The sequence below is a fragment of the Lycorma delicatula genome, chromosome 3 (assembly GCF_047948215.1).
Source record: "Lycorma delicatula isolate Av1 chromosome 3, ASM4794821v1, whole genome shotgun sequence".
In the NCBI taxonomy this organism is placed as follows: domain Eukaryota; kingdom Metazoa; phylum Arthropoda; class Insecta; order Hemiptera; family Fulgoridae; genus Lycorma; species Lycorma delicatula.
The window spans coordinates 148,510,609-148,522,997 of record NC_134457.1 but is presented as its reverse complement, the minus strand read 5'-3'; the positions used below and the strand labels follow the sequence as shown (position 1 = coordinate 148,522,997).

The following is a 12,389-nucleotide window of genomic DNA, read 5'->3' as shown; positions in this document are numbered from 1 at the left end:
AATCATTATTGTAGATCTCCTTCTTTTGTAATGTTTTTGTTTGATCCCACAAGTACATGTGAACTTTGTAAATATCTCTACCCCATAGTGTTCAATAATTCAAGCATACTATCCTGACATTCATTTATATTATATCACACTTTTGCAACATTCTTGTTGAGTCAAGAATGTTCTCTAACTATACACATGTGCATGCACACACTCACTGCATAAACTCAATTGTACCTACCTGTCTTTTGATACAAAAATAGATAATTTTTTTGAATCAGAAGAATAAAACTAAAATGTAATTCTGATATATTATGAATTTATTGTGTGTTTTGAAAAAATAATTGGTGGTAATTTTTTTTGTTCTATGATCTTTTCTTTCTTTTTAAAAAGATTATGGTAAAAGTTAAATCATTTTACACATCATTTTTATTTTACCTTTTGAGGGTATCCAAATAAAGTATCTTATGAAGAATTTCTCTTGTATTTAAAGAGTTTTGTGGTAGAAAACTCTTGAAATTCTGCTAGTTTAATTATGTAGTTTATCGATTGAATAAATTTATAGAATGTTTTCTATGATGTTTTATAAAATCAAACGATACATGTTCTCTACTTTGGTAGCTGATGTTATTGGTATTTAGCGACTAATGACCATAACAAGCATTATGTTTGAAGAAATAAAGATTTATTTTATAAAATAATTTTAAATCATATAATAACACAGTTTACAGGCTCAACTTGCTGCTTGTAAAGCCCAGTTAAGTTGTGAGGAAGGTGGAACTGTCGGAAGGGGTACTCGCCCTATGTATAGACATAACCAGCAGTTAGAGGAGTTACGTAATTTACAAGATAGATTAACTCAAGAAAAAGAGACTTGGCAGCGGGAGCGAGAGTCAGAAGAGAAAGAACTTGAAGAACGTCGAGAGCAGCTTCTTCGTCTTCAGGTATTGTTTTGTATATATATATTTTTTTTACTTGTAATCACGGAGTAAGTAAATTAATAAATTATTAATTGAAATATAATGTGTTCCATAAATTTATAATTTTTCATTGTATTTTAATTATTGCCATAAAGTAAGTGGGTGTGCTTCAGTTTTTTATGGAAATCACAGATAAAAAACAGTATTTTGAATTAATTAAGCTAAGCTTACTTTTTCGATTTACATTATATTTATTTTTTTTTTATCAGTCATATAGTATGTCAATTTCATTTTATTTTCATGTAATTGTATACTTAACTCTTTGCTCTTTGCATTGTTATACATAGAAACCAGTACCACTTTTGTTGTATAAAAATCATAAAATCATTAGGTTATATACTACAAATAGTTTATTAGTGTTTTTAGAATTAATTTTCCTTTCTACCTGAAATAAAATAATTATTTATTTTTTTAAAAAAAGCTGTCAGTTTTATGTACTCTATATAACATAGGTGGTTGGTAGGTGCTATTTTCAATTTTTTAGTGTATACAGTTTCAAGAATAATTAACCAAACTAAATAATTAATCCTACTTATTGTATTTGTTACCTTGATAGTTTGAATGTTAGAGCAACCAGCTGATATACTGAAGATCCTTGGTTTCAACCCTGGTTTGGAATCTGCATTTCTCATTAGTCTCAAACTTGCATCTCATTACTTTGCCTCTTTTATTGATTTAAACATTTTATCTATTTGAAGAAAAAAATGTAGAAAAATTAATAATTCATGAATTGCACCCTAGCAGCAGAATGTAATTATTACTACAATTTTACTCAAATTTAATGTTTTTATTGTTCCTCCTCATGAACACTTTTGCAGTAATCTCTGTTTCATCATGGTACATTAAGACTATCCAGTATGACAGAGATTTAACATCCAACAATTTTTTAAAAATGACTGGGAGTTTAGAAGGTTTGGATGCCCAGGAGGCAAAAGAACATGAATGTGTAACATTTTTATATTTTTTTTTTTACCAGACTTCAGAAGCAGAAAATCTTTTTGGAAAAATGGTTAAAATGTGATAACAGATTTCTGTTAATTGAGGAGGTTTGGGAAAGCCTGAGGGAAAAGAGTTACTGAAACTATCACAACATGTATTTTTAGTTTTCCTTGAAATTAGAAAACAGTTTGATAGTTTGAAAAAGAAATTTGAATATTAGATAATTTCAGTTTATATTGTTGGAGAGAGATTAGAGGGCCTGGCTGGGGAAGATCCTCTAAAATGTAAAGGTTTTTACTTTTTTATTTGTTCCTAAAGATAGAAAATATTTGGAAAAGTAAGGTCAGATGTAAGGTCAAAAGTAAGGAAAAGTAAGGTCAACAGGAAATATAATTATTATGAATTGGATTATTCAGGGGTTTACCCCTGAAGAGGACCCAAATTTCATAAATTTATGAGTTTTATAAAACACTCATGTGTTTTTAGTGTGTTTTTAAACACATGAGTTTAATAGAACACTTTTTAAAAAATTACTTTTTTTAAATTTTGCAATATCATATTTCTATTTTTGTTAATTGAGGAGAGTTAAAGGATTGGAGAATTTTTGAGACAAAGGTCAAAACCTCTTTCATACCATGAGGATTTTTAACTTAACCTGAATTGAGAGCTCATTTTGAAAAATAATGATTTGGATCTCATAATATTTCAGTTTTTGTTAATTGAAGAACTTGACTACAGAAGGACAATCTGAGAGTTTAGGGTATCTAAACTCTCAACAATTTAGATCTTTTTGGCTTTTCTTTGAAGGTAGAACAGGATTTGTAATAAAATGATTTAAATATTGCAATATTTAGTTTTTACTTATTAAGGTGACCAAGGAAAACTAAAGAGTCTGGGGGACAAGAGGGTCTGAACCATTTTGAAACCGTTAAATTTCTTACTTGTTTGTGATGGTAGAATTTGTAAAAGAGCAGTTTGAATGTTACATCTTTTAATTTTTTGTTAATTGAAGACTTGGGAGCAAAGAGGTCCCAACCTTATAAGAAATGTAAAGTTTCTTGTTTTTCCCTGAGGCTAGAAAATGTTTTGAAAGAGAACAGTTAGAATACCACAGTATTTAATTTTTGAATATTAGCAGGGACTAGAGAGTCTGGGGTAAAGAGGACCAGAAACCTCTCCTTAACATTGCTAGTTTTCATACTTGTTCCTGAAGATAGAATGACGTAAGTATCACAGTACTTTAATGATAATTTAAGTGGAGCCTGAGTAGAGTCTAGGTATCTGGAGGTAAAGGAAGACCTAAATTCAATGGCAAGCTTGAGTATTTTTGGCCATTGGTCTAGAACATTTTTTTTTTAAATGAATTTCACAATTTCTATCTTTTTTAAACTTTTTATTGAGGGGACTTGGGCAGGAAGGGTCATGAATGTTTTACACAATATTAAGTTTCTTGTTGTTCCTGGAGTTATGTCTCAGTTTGGAAAATAAAAGTGTAAATATTGCATTATTAAATTTTATTCCCTTGTTAATCATGGAGATGATTCTAAATGTTTGTGAGATTTTGAGACTTACCAAATCTGGTAATGATCATCTGTTCTATGGTTCTAAAAAATCAAATTCCAAAGCATCATGGACATGTGAAAAACAGTTTTCTCATGATAAATAATCTATGACATATGTAAATGATTAATTTATATGTTGTTAATCATGCTAACATGAAAGAGTTTCAATGGAGGCTAAGTGGATAGATTATGATGCACTGGAAGAATTAAGCTAATGTTTCCCGAGATTACTCTACTAACACTGTACTAGAGATTTTTTCCACATAAAATCATATTTTTTAAAGCTGGATCATATTTTTTTATGAATTAATTTATCTTCCTGTCATATTAATGTTTATAAGATTCATTGGAAAGCAATGATAATGTCTGTTAAGTTACAGTTAGCCTTTCTTTTTTTTTTAGGGTAAAAATTCAATATGATAGAAGCAGGTAGGCATTCCTAAAATTATACATTTATATCTTTAAGGTGAAAATACTTTTGTCCAACCTTGATTACTAGGAATTTGTGTCATATTACGTACGCTACATAAGAAACTGTACTTGAAGAAATATTATAAGAGTTATTTTATTATATCTGTTTTACATTTTTGGTTTTTATTTACTTACGTACAGCTTTATTCAAGATTGTTTGAGGTATGTTATTAATTTCCGCTAAGTGAAATCTACTTGAGTTTAAGCACATCTTTATGGTACTTAATCTTATAATTGAAATAAAATTATAATAAACTCATTTTGAAATTTTTTTACCAAACTTGTGTTTCTAATTGTTTTTAGGAACAAGTTAGAATTGAACAAGCTGATGTAACTCAACAAAGAGAACAACTTTATAGAAAACTGGAAACGTTACAGAGCCAAGGGATCCTTATAGGGCATAATCTTCCAGCAGGTGCATCACCTGTAAATGCATCAAGTGATGCCGGTGATAATGGAGACAGTCCAGAGACTTCACCTTCTCCTACTGAACATCCTAAACGAAAAGTTGATACTTTAAAATGGAAACAACATTTGCCAACTAGTAAAGCTAGTACGCTACCTTTAAATTTAATTAGTGCAACAAATCAGCAAAAGGTAAATTTGTAAAGAATACTTGTTTACCATTATAATTTATTTATCCAAAAATTACTTAATAGTTTTTTCAGATATACAAAACACTTATAACATTTCTTTCTACTGGTGTTTATTTTTTTTTACATCAGACTAAATACATAATTCCAAGACAGTTTCAATATATATTTTTAAATTATTGGAAAAATTATTAGAGTGGATAAAAAAAAACTGGTTAATTTAACTGCCATCTCCTTTAAAACCTTTTTTTTCAGTAATGCAAACAATAATTTTATTACTTTGAGGTATGCAGAATACTTTTTGTATTCTGCATACCTCAAAAACACCATGAAAGTCATTTTTCTAATGACCATGAGTGTAATCTGCGGTTTGCTTTGGACGTCAGAATCTGTTTCATTGTTATTATTCTTTCAGTTTGTTTAATTTTGGTATACAAAACAAACTTGTGAGGATTTAGAGGTCTTGTAAATAAGGAGTACAGGAAATAATAACCTGATGTATGTCAAAAACTCAGTGGTTTGACGGATGTGTGGATGGATGCATTCTCATGGTAAGCTCCATAATAGAGAATGCAGGATTGTGGAAAATCACAGCGTAACATTTGTCTGATGTTGACAATTAATTAAAATTTAACCATCTGAATGATTTTCTAACCTCCAAGCCTACATATGATGGAACTTCATACTCTTTGTATGTAACCTGCCTGCATTGCTGCTCAGCTGTGTCAGGTTAGTGAAAAGCAAAAAAGTAATATAATTTTCAAATGGTGTCAGCATGTTCAGAGATCCTAGGAGTAATGATTTTCTTTAAAAAAATTCAACATATCTATAACTAGTTTTTTAAAGTTACATTTTAGGTAGATTTCATAAGACAGCTACTTTACTTATTGTAATGGGTACCATGATTCAACTTGCAGAAAATTTTGACATATCTTCACATTTCACATCCTCCAAAACCACCATCAGTTCAAAAGTTTATTTATATATATTTCACTTTCTTGTGGACATGATAACTGCCATAATTTTGCACCAATCACTATCAAATTGATATATACAACCCAGAATCCAGTTGAGTTCTGTAAAGAGCAAAATTGGACCATAGGGGTGGAAATGGGGATGCTTTTTCAAAAAATATATATATAACTTTCTTATTAAGTAAAATATTGAATTTGTTTAAGTTCCTACTATTCTTTGGATAAGGGCCTAAAACTTATCTAAGTAAGGTTTTTTGATATCATCAACCATTGGCCCAGCGAGTGAAAAAAATGGGGTTTTGAAGGCAAAAAAAAAATCATACCTTCCTTAATAGGCACAGTATCAAATCTGTTTAAAGTAGTAGTTAGTCCTCTAAACATTACCTAAAACAATTCTCTGAAACAATTTTTGATATGACCAGCCCTTATGGCAAGGGATGACCAAAATGTTGCTGGAATTGTAAGAAGATGGGAATGTGTCATATGCTAAACATGTGAAACTTTTTTTCACATGCAGTCATTGTCGTATTGAGTAAATTTGAAATTTTTTTTAACTTTAAGGTGGAAATCTTTTTTATCCCCTACTTAGCACTGGTGAAATCTACTTCCACCTTCTGGCATGCCGAAAGGGATTTTTTTTATTTAAATCTTTGGCAAATTGGTATTACTACATTCATTGTTATAATCCTGAGGTTCAGAAGTTACACTTATTCACTGATTGATGGATGTACTGTTTCTACAAACGAACTGTGTCTCAAGACATCACCATAAATTAAGGATAATCTAGCATTAGGTTGACAATTTTTAGGTTTACCATATTTTTTTTGGGTCCAACCCAGGACATATTTTTGAAATTACTTAAAAGTCTTAACAGTTTACTGAAACATTAAACTTACTCAAAATTACTCATTAAACACATATTCTACTACTCACTTATTCACACATTACTCTTAAACTTACTCTAAATTTACTCATTTGTGTTTTTCACTAGATATGACTTTTATCAGAAATGGTTTGTTTGTTTTAATTACATCATAAAATTCACAACAAGAAAGTTATGAATTCATTTTATCATTTAACAGATGTTTACAGTAGTTACTAAAAGTCTACCCCTTTCTGCAGACCAAATGTTCCCCGTAATTAAAAAAACCTCTAGACTGTAGCAGATGTCCCAGGCAAAGACATCGCAAATTCAACCATTTTAGAAATATTGCAACATTAAATATCAGTCTTTTGAAACACTTTAAAAACTGCTTTCCACTTCTTTTCAATAGTATCTGTTTTTCAGAATTTGAACTACAACCTACCCTTTGGTTTTGAATTACCTGATTCAACAATGTATGTTTATCAAATAGCTCATCAATATTTATGGAATCTTTTTTAATTTCATTAAGAACTTGTGCACTCTCTTCTAAATCAGACCAGGCAATTTCAGTTTGTAAATTTATCCATTGAAACTTGCTAACTTTATCAAAACTGGTTTTCCACAACTCTAAGTATTGTATACTATAATTATAAAAATTGTCTACGCTTGAAAAAAAGTTGTGTTCCTGAACATCATTATTTTCTTTTATAGTGCACAGCAATTCTTTGGCAGAAGATGGTATAAATTTATGAATTTTTCTTTCCTGAAGTTGACAAATTAATTCAGAATATGTCTGAAATGCTTCTGTTGCTGTGATAGAATTAGCTTCCAATTTTAGAACTACATTATTAAATAACTACAGTATCATATAAAAATTTCAAAAACAATTCACTTACTAGATTTTCAAAAAGTCAAATAATAATTTTGGGTATTTTTCACAAGAAGTATGATTTCCATCAAAAATAGAAAGAGTTCCTTCTATTGCAGGTAACAAACTAAGGAACCTCGTGCTGCTACAAGGTAGTACTTTTATAATCTGTTTCCACAAATTCACAGAACTTTTTCAAGTTTCCTCATATTGTATATATGTGAAAATATTTATAAATTTTTTTAACAATAATTTCTATGTCCAGGGGTAGAGAATCACATGCTGTTTGTACTGAACTGTGTACAATGTGGGCTGAACAACAAATTCCTAAAATAGGTCTATCTAAATCACTGAACTTTTCTGAACACATTTTCATCCTTTTTCTCTTCACACCGCCAAAATTACTGTTAGTGTTATCAGCAGTGTAACAAACCAACTTTTCTTCAAGTTTGTATTTTTTCACACACTGCAAAAGATACAGAGTCAAAATTTGAGCAGTTTCACCTGACACATCATTGAAATTGAAAATTTTAACTTGAATGCCCTTCTCCAGTCTGAAATATCTTACAACTATTGGAACTAGTTTAAGCAGACACACCATCATAACTAAGACTTTAGAGGTTATGTTTGCATAAATATTACGAACAGCTGACTAACACTCTTCGCAAGGTTGCCAACTAGACACTTACAAAAGTTTCAATTGCCTCCAATTAAACCTTTCCTTCTCTAAAAATTTTTGTCTGTTTAATTACTGAATGACCCTCATCCATTACATACGCATGCGCACACGCACACATACACACACATACATAACATGTAGTGAGATTAAAATTCTTTAAGAACATTTTTTGTTATTAATTTTATTTGTTACATAATTATACTTTCTTACACTTGACTGTATGAGGGGGTACTCAAAAATTGCCAGAATTATTTTTTTAAATTTATGTATATATTTTATAAAACCAGTCTCCTTCAAAATATTCTCCATTATAGCTAATACATTTGTCCAGTCTTTTATTCCATTGTTCAAAACATTTTTTAAATTCATCAGTTGTGCTTGACAGCACCTCCTCAAATTTTTCTTCTCCTCTTCCACATTGGAAAACACTTTCCTTTCAGGTCTCTCTTCATTCACGGGAGCAAAAAAATTCCACATAGGTAAATCAGGTGAATAAAAGGGGAGTGGGGCAAGGGATTCATGCCAATTTTTGTTAAAAATTGGCACACTGAGAGCTGTGTGAGCAGGCACATTGTCATGGGGGAAAAACCAGTCACCTGTCTGCCACAAATCAGGCCTTTTTTGCCACAAAGTTATACAATTTTTTCAGAACCTCCATTCCACCTGATTAACACAGAATCCTATCGAGTGAATTCCAAACGTACCACCCTTTCCGCAACGAAAAACAAATGAGTATTGTTTTGATGTTTGAATTCACTTTGATGAGCTTTTGTTGAGAGAGGCAATGTTCAGTGCTCACTGGCTTGACTGTTGTATGGTTTTGGGATTGTAACCATATCACCATGATGATTGTCACCAGTAATAATCTTGGAAAAGAAATCTGGGTTGGCTTGGGACTGTTCTTTCAAAGTATGGCATGCTTCCAAGCGATCCACTTTTTGCTGAGAAATCAGGAGCTGAGGTACAAACTTTGCAGTGACCCTTCTCATCTGCAAATCTTCTGATAAAATTTGCTGAACCGAGCTCCAAGTTACTCCAGACAATGTCTGAATTTCTTCAATGGTACATCGTTCGTCAGTCTTTACACGGAGTTGTACAAATTTTTTCCACATTTAATTTCATCCATCTGGAAAGCTGAAAGACATCCAAAAAAATTGGTCATCAATCGACATTTCATGTTCTTTGAAACACAAAAACCACTCATATATGAGTTTTTCTCATAGTAGTATCCTTGTAAGCTGTTTTCAACATTAAATGGTTTCTGCAGCAATTTTCCCAACCAGAAAGCAAAGTATCACTGAACAGGAAGCAAAACTTCAGAGCAGGAAGCAAAACTTTAATGTACAGTATGCAGCCGTGAGTACATGGCTGCACGCTGTTGATTAAAATCTATCATGACAAAAAAAAAACAAAGGAGGTGAAACAGCTTTCACAGAAAAATTAACAAAGGTCAGACATTACCTCCCCAGGTCTGCTGCTTGGTAGGCTGACAACAGAAAAAGTCATTTGACGCTGCCCTTATAGGAAAACCATATGCGTACTACAGAAACTCTGCCCGCTCAACACAATTGATCACTTTTTAGTTTGTTGACAGTTAGCCTTGGATCAGTCTTTTTTGAAAAATGCCACTGGCTGAATACTAACAATAAAAATCAATTCTAATATGGAATTTCAGGTTAAATTAAAAGCAACTATACACCTCATTTTTAATTAGTATTTAACCAGATCCTATAACATTACCATATAGACATAATAAAAGTTGACCCGTGTTGATGTTAATCACTCAAATGTAGGGGAGTGGTGGTTAGCCATTCATTTTGTATTTAAAGCTTGTTTCAACTTTTTGAAATCTAAAATTATAGAAAATAATCCTTATTTTATTTTGTCAGTAGATTGTTTATTCCTGTAATCTAACTATAGATTTGTGCTTGAACTATCTCTTACAACAAACACTCTGTATTACCAGGTAGCATCAAATGTTCTGATAAAACAACAGCTACCACTGAAATTAGCTTCAAAGTTGGGTGGAGGCAGTGGTACATTACCGGCTGGTCTTGGTAGTGGTGTCCAGCAGATGTTACCACTAAAACTGAGTCAAGGAACTGGTTCTGGTTCTAATTCTAGTTCTGAGTCACGTCGTAGTGGTGGCACAGCTTCTGGTGGTTATCAGAGGTTAAGTTCCGGCTCATTCAGTCCACCAGATCCACCTCAGACAACACCATCACATTCAAGAACTGGTTCCAGTCCTGCTATGATGCAAAATATTGAGGTTTGTTTAATTTTTTAAATATATTTAATAGAATATTTAAAATTTAACATATCTTTTATTTATATATGCAAATATTCACACATACATATACTAACATAATCAAAGTTTTGTGCTATTTATTGCATGTTCATTAATGAATAGCGAAATCCATGTTGTTTTGTACCATCCAGACCAGTACACCTATTAATTTTTCCTAAAAAAAGATGATGTAAGACCTAATAATTCTTAGTATGTATTCAATAATTTATGTTGTGTGCAGTAACAGTGTGGCTAAAATCTGTCTTCCAGCTGTTTTTGTAAGTCTAAATGTTTTAATGTAATGCTTTCATCTAATACGTGACTTTTTCTGTTTAAATAAGTTCTTAATAAAAGACCACAAAACAGCAGTCTGATGATGCTATGTTTTTTATATTTCCTTTGTGGTAGTTACAAAGTTGCAACATCTCAAAATTAGATGTCAGCAAAGTAGAGAAAAATATTTCTTATATTGTAGGCACTACCCTGATCAAAATTTCAATAAGAGTTTTGTATATGGCACCAATCAAAACTTTTAGATTATTACTTTGTTAAAAAAAAAAAAAAAAAAAAAATGTAAACACATGAGAAATGGTAAGATTTGTAATACTTTTGTTTAAAATTAATGCTTTGTTTACTGATAATATTGTTTGTTGATTTAAGGTCCATTCTTACCAAGGAGATATTAAAATCTGTTTTCCCTCTTTACAGGAATAAAATCTGCAAGACAAGTCTTGCAATTTCCCAAAAGAGCTGTAAAGATTGTTTCAAAATTTTATTTTTTTTTTATTAATTTTCTTGTTTTTAAATTTTTATTAGTTTTTTTTTATCGGAACTTTTTTCAACTCAGCTTTTACTATACAAATATACCATATACCTAATGAGTTTAAATAAAAGATGTTTAGCAATTGAAATATTTTTACATTGCAATTAATTGTTTTCATTTATTGGAAAATGTGCATTCAAAATATATATTTAAAAAAAAAAAAACAAATTATTAAGTTTAATTCCAAATTATTATTAATAATTTTTAATTCACATCCTTTTGATGGTATTCCCTGAGACATTTCAGATGTGGAACCATCATTTTATAAATAAATTAATAAATATTTATTCTGAACATTACATATGCATTATACAATTTAAGTAATTATAAAAGTGTTATATAAAAACAAATTATAAGATAAAGAATAAATATGATAAAATACCACATAGTTGACATAGTTAACTGTTTATTCTAGATCAATAATAAACTATTTTTTTTATAATTGTTACAAATTTATTTAGGGATTAAAAACTTATTTTTTGTTTTCAAGTTCCTTTCTTTATTATAGGGTTTTGAAGGACGAGGTGGAAACAAGGCTGGAAGAACGCACACATATCCAAAACTTCCTGAGAGATTTAAGGTTCGTAGCCCAGAATCAAGCAATCCAACATCTCCTCCACAAGCTGCTGAAGAAGAAGTTATTTTCTTCTGATAATGTTGTTCAAAATAGCTATGCAGTTTGAGTACAGTCGGCGATCAGGGTCTTTAATTATATTTTTATTTTTTAATTTCATTTAGCTCAAACGTAATTTGTAGAAAATACTTTTATTTGCCAAATAATATTTTATATTATTTTTATAAGAACATTAAAATAATGACCATAGACTTTTTTTTACTAAATTTACTTCTCTTGAGATAAAATTATAATTAATTTTAAGTATTTGAAAAAAATGTGACAGTATTATTCTGATCCGTTAATTAACATTTATTTACTTAATTTATATTTTAATTAGAGTATTCATAAGAAATTTGTTATGCTCTTTATTAAGTTATTAATATGAATCATTTATTAATAAATATTACATCTACTACATGATGAAGTTTTGAAAAAAATGAGGTATATTTTTAATATTAATGTTACTAATATTTTGTATAGTACATAAAACATAATATACATAATGCTTTTATGTACATCGGCAGTATAGTATTAATTTATATAATATAAACTATAATTAAATATTATTTTATCTGTTTAAACATCGTTACTGTTTAAATATTACTATGAAGTTTATGTTAAAATTAATAATTAGTAAAAGCAATTGTTTTAACACAATCAGGAGATGTATTTTATTTTAAGTGTAATAAGTAAACAATGTAATTTTAAAAATGTTTTACATGTTGTGTATGTTATGGAGGAATA

At 30.0% G+C, this 12,389-nt stretch overlaps 1 protein-coding gene across 1 annotated transcript in view; it reads left to right on the top strand.

Moving 5' to 3' along the window:
* The window catches only part of cyst (rho guanine nucleotide exchange factor 18 cysts), a 414,221-nt gene extending 402,381 nt beyond the window's left edge, over positions 1–11,840 (top strand). The window contains exons 29-32 of the mRNA XM_075360791.1: positions 713–932; positions 4,244–4,537; positions 9,886–10,188; positions 11,538–11,840. Of these exons, the coding sequence (XP_075216906.1) occupies positions 713–932; positions 4,244–4,537; positions 9,886–10,188; positions 11,538–11,681 (961 nt within the window). The 3' untranslated portion in view covers positions 11,682–11,840. The remainder of the gene's footprint in view (positions 1–712; positions 933–4,243; positions 4,538–9,885; positions 10,189–11,537) is intronic.
* Positions 11,841–12,389: the final 549 nt, after the last annotated feature.